The following is a 12,094-nucleotide window of genomic DNA, read 5'->3' as shown; positions in this document are numbered from 1 at the left end:
GTGTCCGCAACTTATTTAATTTGTAATAAATATAATTATAGAAATGAATGAGCTATCAAGATTTTTAAAGTATGATCCATCAATGTTGGCATGACTTGTAATCCTGGTCATTATAAATAAAATGGTTCTTTTGCAATATGGAATACAATTTTCCCTGTAGTTTGTCTCATTATTTTCTGACATGTGGGTTAATATTAAATTACAATGCCTTAATTTTCAAATCAGGCTCAATTTGTAAATAAGAGGTTTATAAATAACCTTTCCAGCTGGAGGCCTTATTGTGACTTCATTAAAATAAACCTTTAATTGAGATATTTGCCTCTTGGTTGAAGCCTTGACGGTACCAGCATTGTCTCATTCTGTACCGTGCAAAACGAAAAAGACAATTGCATGGTTGCCAGAAAACCCTATCCAGAAAGTCATTGTGCCTCCAATATATTCATATGGTCTTTTAGATGGCCCACATAACTGGGTTATACCCTTACTTGCTCCATCTCCTGCTTCCTGACACACAGAAAGCATATACCGAGCTGTTCTTCATTGTTCGTGACCTTGAGCACACTGTGAAGGCTGCAGGTGCTTGGAACCTGCTGTCATCTATTGTGCTGTACTTCTTAGTGGTCTTTCAGGAAAGCTCTGACTTCTTCATTGAAGGCACCTCCAACTGATGTTTGTTTGGGCCCTGAACACAAACTAAGCTAATTTATGCTTTTCCCATTGCTGCTTGACTAGCTTGGACAAAGGGCATTTCCCTTGTAGCTGAAAGGAAAACAACATAATATATGAATTTATTAAGAAACAAAACAACCCCAGGATAACAGCTCTTAGATACAGTAGGAAAACTCAAAATCTCCCAACCCACTTTTCAAGGAAGCAGGAAGTTGCTGTGTGAGACGGAAGTTGCTCTAAGGAGCTTGTAAGAGCAAATAGGTAATTCGAAACAGCAAATTTTCAGGCGTGAGCATTTGAGAAACTATTTTCAGAAGAGACCAGTGTGTTCATGTCTCTTTGCTCTGACCCAATCAGATCCACATCTTTCAACACTGGCCCATAACAAGCAGCCTTACTCCCATGAGTGCTGTCTCTCTGTGCTTTTTTCACCTGTGAACAATGTTCGGCTGTGAACAAAATTTGGTGTCTTGAAAAAGAAACAAACCACCACCACCAGAAGAAACACACAGCTCAGGACTGGCATCAAGCCCTTTTCTGGCTTAATTATATAGTCTAGGTTTAAGAAATGCTCCTAGCTGACAGTGTGGTGACAAAACCCCTGGAGGGTGTCTGGTTTTGCTGACAGGGGAGAAGTTTTGCCAGATAGAAGGAGTTCAGCAGTGTGAGGAGCAGAGGGTGTGTAACAGGGAGTGTGTACAGCAGCCCTCTGCAGAGGACAGGTAGCTACAACGTGCAGGAGGAGCTCAACGTGCCATCAGCCACCCTGGAGAAGATAGAAAGGGATGATCATTTGCCAAGCAAGTGGGAACCTCGAGGTAACAGTCCTATTGGCAGAGCATCTCAATGGTTGGACCTCTACTCCATCCTCGTACTCACCTTTCTCCTTCATAGTGCTGTTAAAACATGGTCTTGCCACGTTTCACCTGTTTTTCCATTCTTCACACAGCCAAAGCATTCTCCTTGGATACTCAAATGTGACAGGATGGCCATGTGGTAATGTAGTAATGAGACAAATTATGCCACCTCACTTGCACTATTTATGCTAGAGGAGAATCTTCTTCGGTTTTCAGCCTGATACCCTCTTTGGTTCATTTGAGGATTTTTTTTTCGCTAATCAGATTAATTTTTGTCTAATCTAATAGAGAGCACTGGTCCATGTCCACAAGACCAAGTTTACAATTCCAAACCTGATGGTTCTGTCGTTACTTTTATTCAAAAAACAGCAACGCAGCAATGTCTTTCTTTAGTAATAGTTAAGATGTTTGATATATCTTAAAATAAAAAAATCTTCTCCCCACCATTTATGGGGTTTATTCTGAGGAGAAAAGACCTGCTTTGTTCATCAGTTGTGCTCCGAATTTCTGAGCCCTGCTGAATCTGTAGAAACATCTGTAGACCAGTGGTTTGCCTGAAGTACGTTCAGCACTGAAATAAGGGCTGGGAAAGATGTTTAACCTTAGCTAATCTAATTGCAACACAGTACAGTACTTTGTGTGTTAGCTGGAATAATTTTAAACAACACTTAACAATGTGGTTTTTCCTGTTACAGGGAGAGATGACGCTAATCTAAAAGGCCCTCAGACCCTGACTTTATTTCACACCTTCATCTTTTGGGAGATCTGCTCAATCCCAGCTTTTTACAAGTGGAACAACTTCGTAGGAAGAGCAGGGGTGGAAAACAACTTCTTGTGGGCTCCTTAGAGATTTGACTTTTCCAGTACTGATTCACCCATGATGAAGCCAGCCCAGCTCTCTGCATACTAAATTGTTTAAAAAAAACCCCACAACATAGATGACAGCTAAAACATTAATGAACAAATGTACTGATAATATCTTAGCTGAAAATGCTTTTGATGTCACATTTACAAGACTACTTGAGAAGTCATGTCTCAGCCCCATGCTCTTATAAATTCACGGTTTAGATTTGAAAGGTTTTTAGGCTAAACTGTTGATGTGCTACTAATATGTGTTAAATTTGTGGAAGGCTTTTTGAATGGGATCAGATTTTAAATTTCCCTTCTAATTTGGGCAGTTACAGGCCATTTTTTGGAAGTGTTCAATGACCATAAAGCTGGTTCTCGTCTCTAAGAAAAGCCTCCTCAGCTTTGGTGGAATTAGTGCTTTCAACACGTAGACCACTGCTGATCTGTTCAAAATGCTCCCACTTACTTCCAGTTAGTGATGGAAATGCTGGGATTTCTTTTTTTTTTTTTTTTTTTTTTTTCCCAATTAAGTAGAAACCTTCACCTGGCTCAGCCCCAGTTTCTATTCCCCGAAAACATTTTTCATGTTCACTGACAAATCTCCTGACATTGCTAAGACAAGCGATCATTTCCTGAGAGCTCCTCAAGCAAGGTGAGACCTGTTCAGTTCTTGGATGGCTGCTAACAAGGGAAACTCACTGGCCTGCAGGAAGTGATTAGGATCACCATTTGGAGCACCATCCTCAGCCTGTGCTGGTGTTGCAGGGGTGCAGCCTCTTGGACTGCAGAGCAAAACCTGTTTTCTCCTCCTCAAGATCTCTCAGATACAGTAACACCGCCCACTTTTGGTGTGCCTGAAGTGATGTTTAATCCTCTGTGCACTTCATGTAGCACTATTGAATTTCACTTATCGTCATTATTGATGAGTGACACAGAGGTTAAACGATTTTCATCAAGACATCTAGCTCAAAAAAAAAAAAAAAGAAAAAATTAATACATCACTTTTCAGTCAGTTGAGACACTTCATTCAGATGCCAGTCAGATGGGTTACTGCAACAGGCAGGTACCTTCTCAGAGGGCTGCTATGCCAGCTAGGAAACAGGGCCAATAAAGCCACCTGGAGATTACCAGTCTCTTGCTATACGATAACAGCACACAGAAAGGGAGAAGCATGTTAGTTTCCTGCAGCTTGGCTGAGGTGCAGAGGCTGGGAGCATCTTTGCTCCGAGGTCTGCAGCCAAGGGCAGGATGCTGGTGTTGCCAAAAGGTGGGGCAGCCCACCTACAGACTGCGGGCCTGGGGCTGCTTCGCCTTTCCAGGCTTGCTGCGCATCAGCCCCAGTGGCACACCTTGGTTGCTGTTGCTGCCGTGGTTGTTTCCAGCTGGGCAGGTGGCTGAAGCCCTCCACGTACCACACAACTGCTGTGCCACCAGTCACGCTGCCTTTTCAGGTGACAGCTGCTTGAGCGACTGGTCAACTGAGCAGTAGGAAAAAGAGGTAACAGATAAAAATGGTGCTTTTGTTCCCAAAATTCCCTTATGTATGCGAAGCTCTACAGAGCTAAACTCTTCAAAAATAGATCTCTCATAGTCACACAAACATCACTACTTTGTTTTGTTTTCATCATGGCCTGTAACCCCTCATAGTCCCTAAAATTTTGCAGGTGGGAGACGCACTGGGAAACACAAAGCCATGAAGAAAATTAGTCTCACTTTGTCCAGAGTTTTGCTTCTTTCCCTGCCACTCTCATTTCGTCTGACCTATTTTAACTACTACCACCACACTGTAGCACAAACCTTGGTACTTTGGCCAACATCCAGCTGTGAAATATGTGCTCTTCTTCTACATGATTCCCTCTGCGGGTGTCAGGAAAGCTGTTCCTCATGCTCCAGCATCAAAAAGTATAACTGTCTGTCTGTGAAACCCTGGCAGAGAGGATGTTTGTATGTGCAGAGCACTCTGGGGTCTTTCCCAAAGAGGAACAGAAAAGTCAAAGTGACAGGGGAGAGAAAGGGTATTTGTGAAGGTTGTCTTTATGTATAGGCTTTCTGTAGGGTGAATGGAGAGACAAAGGAAAGAGAGACTCCTTTAGAAGACATTCAGAGTATCAGACCAAGCTTCTGCTTTGAAGTCCTTCCTTAAACATCCTTTCTTTATGGAAACTAGCCTGAGCTGTACTGAAATAAGAGTTAAGACTAGCCAGAGCAACCTAGACCAAAGACTAATGAAGCCCTATGCCCTGTTTCCTGGTGCAGGAACTGCCTTTTGGGGGGTGTTGCCATGCCTGCTGCTTGTTGCTGATACAGCCCTTTAAATGATGGTAAAGGTGTGATGGCAAAATAGCCTCTGACCAACAGACATAGCAGCCAGAGTTTGCTTTTCAGTAAGCCATCGATACGTAAAGAGACATTTCCAGCAAGTGCACTGTAGTTGAGCACAGCAGCTCTTTCAAAGTTGACAGCAGGCAGCAAATTTGACCATGCCCGCTACAGATCTGCCCAACAGGCCATACCAGGGAAAATGGAAGTAGGGAGGAGAAGGGACGTGCATAATGAATCAGTGGTGCTAGTGCAATTGAGGAAGCTACAGTAGTCACAAACCTTCAGCATGTGTGAAAGTATCACTTTGTTCTTTTTTTAATTTTATTTTTATTTTTATGGGAAACATATTTAAGATAGCCATTTTAAGTTTTACATGAATCATAAATCAAGGAGAAATAAGTATATTGGCCACAACATAGGTTGTTTTGTAGCTTCTAGATTTCTGAAGTGTTAGGTCATTTTACCTACAAGTTAAATAGCTGTCTGCAAGAGGCCTTGGTTGGTCATAAATTGTCCTTCCAATAGTATAAAACACACCATTTATTTACAACACGTATGCTCTTCCAAGTAGATCCAACAGCTCGTAAAGAACAGAGCTCCTATGTCATCCCTACTGAGACCACTGCAATAAAGAAACATTGGAATGACTCTGTGCAATCAGATCCAGCAACAGTAGCTTTTATGGGCTCTTCCTCCCCTCCAGGAAAACCTGAGATATTAGTGCAATATTAAAGAGCTGTGATGATTTTACCCATAGTGGGATCTTAATCCTCCTATGCTCCCACTGGTTTTGGGAGTGGAGTGAGGTTAACGCTCACTGAAGAGGGTCAGAATCAGCCCTGTTAGGATGGTTTGCTTTCATAAGGGATATGATTGATTAAAAAGAAGGTTAATTGAATATTATGCAGCCGCCACAGTAGTATAAACTCCAGCCTCTGGCTTACAAACAACATTTGCTGCAGAAGGGTTATTACCTGCTAACGATTGGAGCAATGCGCCTTTTGATGCCTTTGTATTCCAGGATGGCCAAGCAGTAAAAATAGACATGCTGGTACCTGACCTTGGGTGAGCTCTTAGGAAATCCTAGCCCAGTTTAAGTAATAAATATGTTCGTACACAAGCAGAGGTGTGCCCCGATCAAACTGAATTGAAATACCCCCTAAAAGCAGCATTTGATCTAGATTAGAAACCCACTTTAAGTGTTTGAAGTAGAAAAGCAGTAGGAGCTGATCTGAGCCCCCAAAGCCTTTTGTCAACAGAAAAGCTCTGAACAATTTCCTTTTAATAATATTACTGCATTTTTTTAACATGATTTCTGTAGTTTTTGGACAGTACAGGGGGTGTGTGATATTTATCCAATGGATTTGCAGACTAACAGGATCATTAACACATTAGTCAACATCTTGTTCACTGGCTCAACCTCAGACAGTGCTGAGGGTGACTAGGTTGATGCGAGATTCACAACAGCATGGGATTCATCTCACCCTACTGGTGAAGGTATCTAATCTAAACTGGCTACATGGTGTCTCTGTGCAATGTCTTGCAGAGGAAAAGTCACTCCATCCTATGTGCCTAAACAGGAAAGGTTAATTCTATCTTGGGATATGCCAATCTTTTGACATGGATTATGAGAGAACCCTGATGATAGGGTGAGGATTTGTCCCAGACTTACCTGATTCTACCAATCGGCTCAGCAGAGATCCCGCACGGAGGAAAATGAAGATATCTCCTTCAGTAGCTTCTGCATGAAACTGCTGGTTCCTTTGCACCAGATATCATGGCTGATTCACTGGCCAACTGCTCTGCTCAACAGCTGGCTTCATTCCAAGCTCATTGCTCTGCCCATGAGGATCACCTCTGAACAGCTTCCCCACCCTCCCTTAAAGCTGTAGCACTATCTACACCAACCCACTTCTACGAAACCAAGTTGAAAATCAGTCACTTGAAACTACAAACTCTTGCTCACAACCAATCTTGATCACAACTAATGTATCTGTTGCTCACTGTATCACTGCTTCCCATTACATACATAACAGACAGATAAATTTCTTCTTTCTCCAAATCCAATATTCACCTTGTCGCTGTCATGGCCTATCACAGCTCTGCTGATCTGCCCTATTTCTGTCTCTTTTTGGACACTGATCAAGACAGTCAACAGCCATTTTACCATGAATCTTCTGGTTGCCAAATTTCTCCAGCCCTTACTTTAAACCCTTCTCCTGTGCTGTCCTTGCTGCACTGTCATCCTCAGCCTCGCAGCCTCTTTCTGTACCTCTATCCCATTGTTGACTGGAAGCTCTTCAAGGCAAGACCATTGCACATCCATGATCCATGCAGTGACTCTCACACTAGCCCCATCAGCACCTCACCAGCTGTTCCTAAGGATCACCAGAGTCCAACTGATGGTGCTGGTGTGCTGACAGACCAAGACCAACCACCATTACCAACAAAAAGCAGTAACAACCGACACAAGGAATTATGAAAAAAATTACTTTTTAATGTACAAAAGGTTTATATACAGGTTCAGCATGTTACCTCCATTCTTACGATGTAGAAAACAGCTAAAAATGTTCTTAAGATATAAATTTGACAGAACAATTCACCTACAGTACTTTTAGTAATGATGTCTTCTATACATAATATATACAGTGCTGGAATGGTTATTTTAATACTTTTTCAGTAAATGAAGGAAGACCACCACTGGAAAGTCTGAGAAATCTCAAGTCACTGGAGATTTGGTTTTGCTTTTGTATTTGATCTTTCGCTAATGAGATAGCTGTGAAGAGGGACTCAGTAGCCATCACTGCCCTATGCAGCTGCTGAAAAAAATCAGGTTAGCAGTTGAAGGACACAGAAAAGCCTGATCCATCTCAGCACAAGGGATGCCCAGTTGTACTCCAAGCATCCAGGACAACATACAATGTCCTAAAATATGTACTGCCCTCTTTTCATAAATGCAAAGGCAAGGGCAAGGCCAGTTACTGCAGGAGAATATATACAGCAGACTATAAAACAATCCCTTCAGACACAACTTTCATGGGAGACACAAACAAACAGCCAGGCACCTTGCTTTGCTTTCCTGTCCTCATGCACCCTGGACATCAGCAAGAGTCACGGAGGCCTTGAGGGGTGAATGGCAGGGGTGAGAGTGTCTTGTGTGCACCCTCTGCATTTCGCACGAGGATGGGTGAGATTGCAGGATGCAGAGCAGCACCTCCCTGCACCAGCCGTATCCAGGGCTACCTGGCAGCAGCGCTGTCCCAGCCCACCACTGCCAAGCATGGTTGCTGGTGTACTGGTATCACAAAGTTTGCCTGGAGGTAATTTCATTTTCATGCCAGCCCCTGGTGATGCTTCGAAGAGTGAGCCAGACATCAGTTTGTGCAGAAGGAAAACAGCAACACCAGAAAGCACCTCTATAGAGCTGTCCCTGTCCTGCGCAGGGGACAGAGGCAGATGCAAATGAGAACATCACACTGATATGGGGGGAGGAGGGAAGACAGGAAGGAGAAAATAAAGCTTGTCTAGTCAAACCGTGAGAACCTGGGGAGGGATGTCACGCTTTTTTCCTGCCCTTCAACATACGTGATACAAAGCATTGGATGCTACAAAAGCAGGATGAGGAGAGCTGTCTTTGTCCAGAACTTAGTCAGAAGTTAAGCAAAGCCTCCTGCCCAAGCACACGCACCCCACCACTTATACCCTTTTGTCTAATGACAGTAAAAATAAATAATGCAACAAAGATTTAATTCAGTGTCAGATAGGACGGGTTTGGAAATAGCTGATCATTATTACAAGCAGTTATATTTTGGTGGAAGATTTGGCTCTGGGAGGTCCTGCTCCTCCCACCTCTTCCCCAAGGACATTTCCAGGGGATTCTCACTGAGCAAACTACTATTTTGACTCAAATACCTATTTTGAGATTATCCAGATGTTTGCTTACACTGTAGACTGCAGGTGCAGTGCTAAATGGAACCAGGTTGGGTACGAAGAGTACATATATACTGTAGCACAAAGCACTAGTCAAACTAATGTCCCAGGCTTTCCATGGTATATGTTTTGGATACAGCAGGTCTTTTGATGCTGAACAAAGCTGTGGGACATGTTAATGTAGCACTGAGTGCATGCCAACAAGTGTCCTTGTAGGGCAGGGTGTATTAGCCAATGCTTGGCCTTGCATCAGCGTGGCCAAGTGCCTGTTGTGTGCATGGAGCCCAGGCATTGCTCTGCATGGAGTATATAACACAGACAAGCCCTGGACAGATAAACCAGCTCCCGCAATGCTGCCATAGTGCAGACCGAGCTGAAAAGATCATAAAATTCTCTCCATCACCATCGCTTTTGTACGTGAGCACCTCAACATGGAAAACCCAACAGAAAGCGAAGCCGTTGCAGAGCTGCACAGGGATATGGTAATGCATGCTTCAGAGATCTGACATTAAAGATGCATGCGGGGCCCCCGCAGAAAGTCACTGTGCTCAGAAGGCGCAAAGTTATGCATGTGTGTCAGTCTGCACACCGGAGCCTTCTTGCCACGGGGGGATTATTTCCCAGTGATTGCTGTTCCCAGGCCTCTGCTCCACTCTGCACATGAGATAAACCACGTTGTAAACACATCTGATCAAAGTGTGCATTCACCTTTTATGTGTCTCATCAATGTGTCTTTCCAATGTTTTCTCAGAAACACCACTATGTTTTTATAAATGTACATTTTATATATGCTTCTGGCAATACACTATATTTGATATTTAAAAGAAAAGAGGCCTCAGCTACTTAACAAGAAAGCATGGTAAGGCACTTTGCTGAGAAGCTGTTTGGAATCAATGCTCTTTGCAAGGTACAAAGGTATTTACGGTATAAAACAATACTGCTGGCAGAGGGCTTGTTTGGAGACGTAACTAAACCCTACTCTCATCAGAGCAGACTACATAGTATGGCTTTTATTCTGATCAAAACCACATCCTCCCATTTCTTTCTGGGGCGGGTTGAAAATGTGAGTTTTTGCAAACATAACTAACGGAAAATGGTGGCGAGTGCTATTTACAGGGCTGCCAGGGAGGGAGGGTTCCATCTCTAACCACGCTCATGCTGTCTCCTAGCTTGGTGGTGATATCGTTCAGTGCTCTGGGAAACCAAGCCAAAAAATAATACTAGAGGTGCACCCTTGTGGCGCTGAATTGCCTGGATACAGTTTACATAATTCTGTACAGAGACTTTAAAAAAGAATTATTTTGAATCACTTTAATGTATTTAATACTTATTAAAAAAAAATCTATGCTATTGAAACAGATTATTTTTGAAAAGCACGTTCGTAAAACTGCTTCACGCAGAGCCCCTTAGATAGCACTAAGGCTTTGTGCTTTACTGTTATGACATCATGTTTAGAAATTTACTCTCTTCTGCCAGCGTGGTTAGCATGGAGCTCATATCGCCTATTGCCATATTGCTTATTCCCGTGGGTATGGTGGGCAGTGTCAGAGAGTTTCGTGGAGTCGTCAGGCGAGAGGAGTTCTGGGAGAGGTTCTGCAGGATGCTGGGGCTCAGGGTTCCTGACATCAGGCTCGAATGGTCCCCATCGTCCATGATGGCATCAAAATCTATCTGGGGTGGCTCAAGACCTTGCGAGTCCACCGTACTGGACACCTGGTTCGCACCCGGGGAAGGCAGAGTGGCCGGCTTGCTGTTCAGTGCGCACTGCTGCTGTCTGACCCGGCAGTCCGTGTGATTATCGAAGCTGCTGTTCTGTTCATACATGTGGATTTGACCGTAATAGTACATCAAATTGTTTTCCCTTGTGCCATCTGTGCACTGCTGGGCTGGTGCTGGCAACACGTCGCTGGTTCTTTTATGTATGGCCTCTGCTGCCTCCTGGCCTGGACTGATGGTGTTTGTAGGGTGGGGAATTCTCATATAGCCCAGCTGCTGGACGGTGCGGAGGCCTCGGGATCTGTTGGCTGGGCTGGGCTCGGGTGGAGGATGAGGCTGGACCATGCCAGGTGCATATGCCTGTGCCACTGAGCCCATCATGCTCTGCTGAGGCTCAAAGCTTGGCTGGTTGGAGGTCATGACAGGCTGATGAAAGGCCTCCTGAGCCATGGGAAAGTTCAGGTGGGTTGCCTGAGATGAGTAGTTCTGCTGACTCGGTTCATGCATGACCTGGCCCAGCATTGTGCGCTCGCTGTTGCTGCCAACCATTAAAGAAGGGTCAGTTGCCATGTCCATTTGCTGAGGGTGAAGGTGGGGTCCAGACTTTGCTGCCATGCTACTACAAGAAGGAGCGATCTGATTTGGATTGCCACTAATTGCACTGGGGCTCAGCATCTGATGAGGTTGGTTATACCCAGTGTTCAAGCCCAGATCAGGGTTCATACCAGAGCCTAGGCTCATTGGCTGCTGCCGCAGCTGTATACAGTTTAGCCTTTGCCCGTCCATGCTCACATTTCTTTGCATAAAGCTCTGCTGTGTTACATTCATACTGTTCTCTGGCAGCTGCATCTGCTGCTGGTTGTAGTTCTGGTACTGACCAAAGTTCTGCTTCTGCTGGACCACTGCTAAGTTCCCTTGTGAAAACTGTTGCTTCGACTGATTAGACATCATATCAACTGTACCCGAGCTGACTTCATTCCACTGGACCGGCATGTTATTTTTATTCATGTCTGAGGAAGCTTCAAAACTCATGGGACACTCTGCCATCATGGGTCCCAAGTGGCTCATGCTTGGATCAGCCACAGCCATCCTGCGCTGGCCAGGCAAAGCTGGAGGGGGGGAGACATCACCAGGCAAGGTTGGAGGCTGCAGCTTCCTGCTTCCCTGGAAGCTCTGCATCTCGTTGCTGTACCCCATGGACGTGTTCTCAGCTGCTGTCCCATTGCTCTGGGATTTGATGTACTGCACCACGTCATCTGGCAGCATAATGTCATCATCTCCAACCGGCGCCTCCGCCTCCCCAGACATGGCCTCCATGGTGATGTTTTCACTGATGCTCAGTGGCCGGGGCGAGTAGGTGTGCCGGGGCAGGCTCCCGTCCGAGTGCCCATAGCTCTGGAGTCCAAAATTCCTCCTGTCCGTGGGGTGTGGAGGATGGAAGGGGTTCATGCTGTTGGTGCTGTTGAAGCGGTGAACTCGTGGGAGGGCCTGGGGGTCTCCAGCAGGTCTCCTCACTGGGTCACTTGCCCGCCTCGTGCAGTTGCCTGGCACCTCATGAGGAAACGCAGCAGCTGATGGGTAGCCATAGGTGTTACCATCGCTGCAACGCCTGGGTCCTGGTGGGAGGCGGACAGAGGGCAAGGTGGGGTCTGGTCCATCCATAAGTGATATCCTGTTCTTCAGGGTCATCCTCTCCATGTTTGGCAGGGGAGTTGGAGGAGGGCCCCCAGTGGCAGCTGCATACTTGGCTT

General features: G+C 45.0%; 1 protein-coding gene across 1 annotated transcript in view; it reads right to left on the bottom strand.

Moving 5' to 3' along the window:
* Nucleotides 1-10,064: 10,064 nt before the first annotated feature.
* GLI2 (GLI family zinc finger 2) overlaps nt 10,065-12,094 on the bottom strand; it is a 39,640-nt gene continuing 37,610 nt past the window's right edge. The window contains exon 12 of the mRNA XM_010024492.1: nt 10,065-12,091. Coding sequence (XP_010022794.1) covers nt 10,065-12,091 — 2,027 coding nt within the window. The remainder of the gene's footprint in view (nt 12,092-12,094) is intronic.

This window comes from Nestor notabilis, unplaced genomic scaffold, assembly GCF_000696875.1.
Source record: "Nestor notabilis isolate BGI_N333 unplaced genomic scaffold, ASM69687v1 scaffold17591, whole genome shotgun sequence".
Classification (NCBI taxonomy): Eukaryota; Metazoa; Chordata; class Aves; order Psittaciformes; family Psittacidae; genus Nestor; species Nestor notabilis.
The sequence above is the reverse complement of the archived record's forward strand: the minus strand, read 5'-3'. Positions and strand labels throughout refer to the sequence as shown.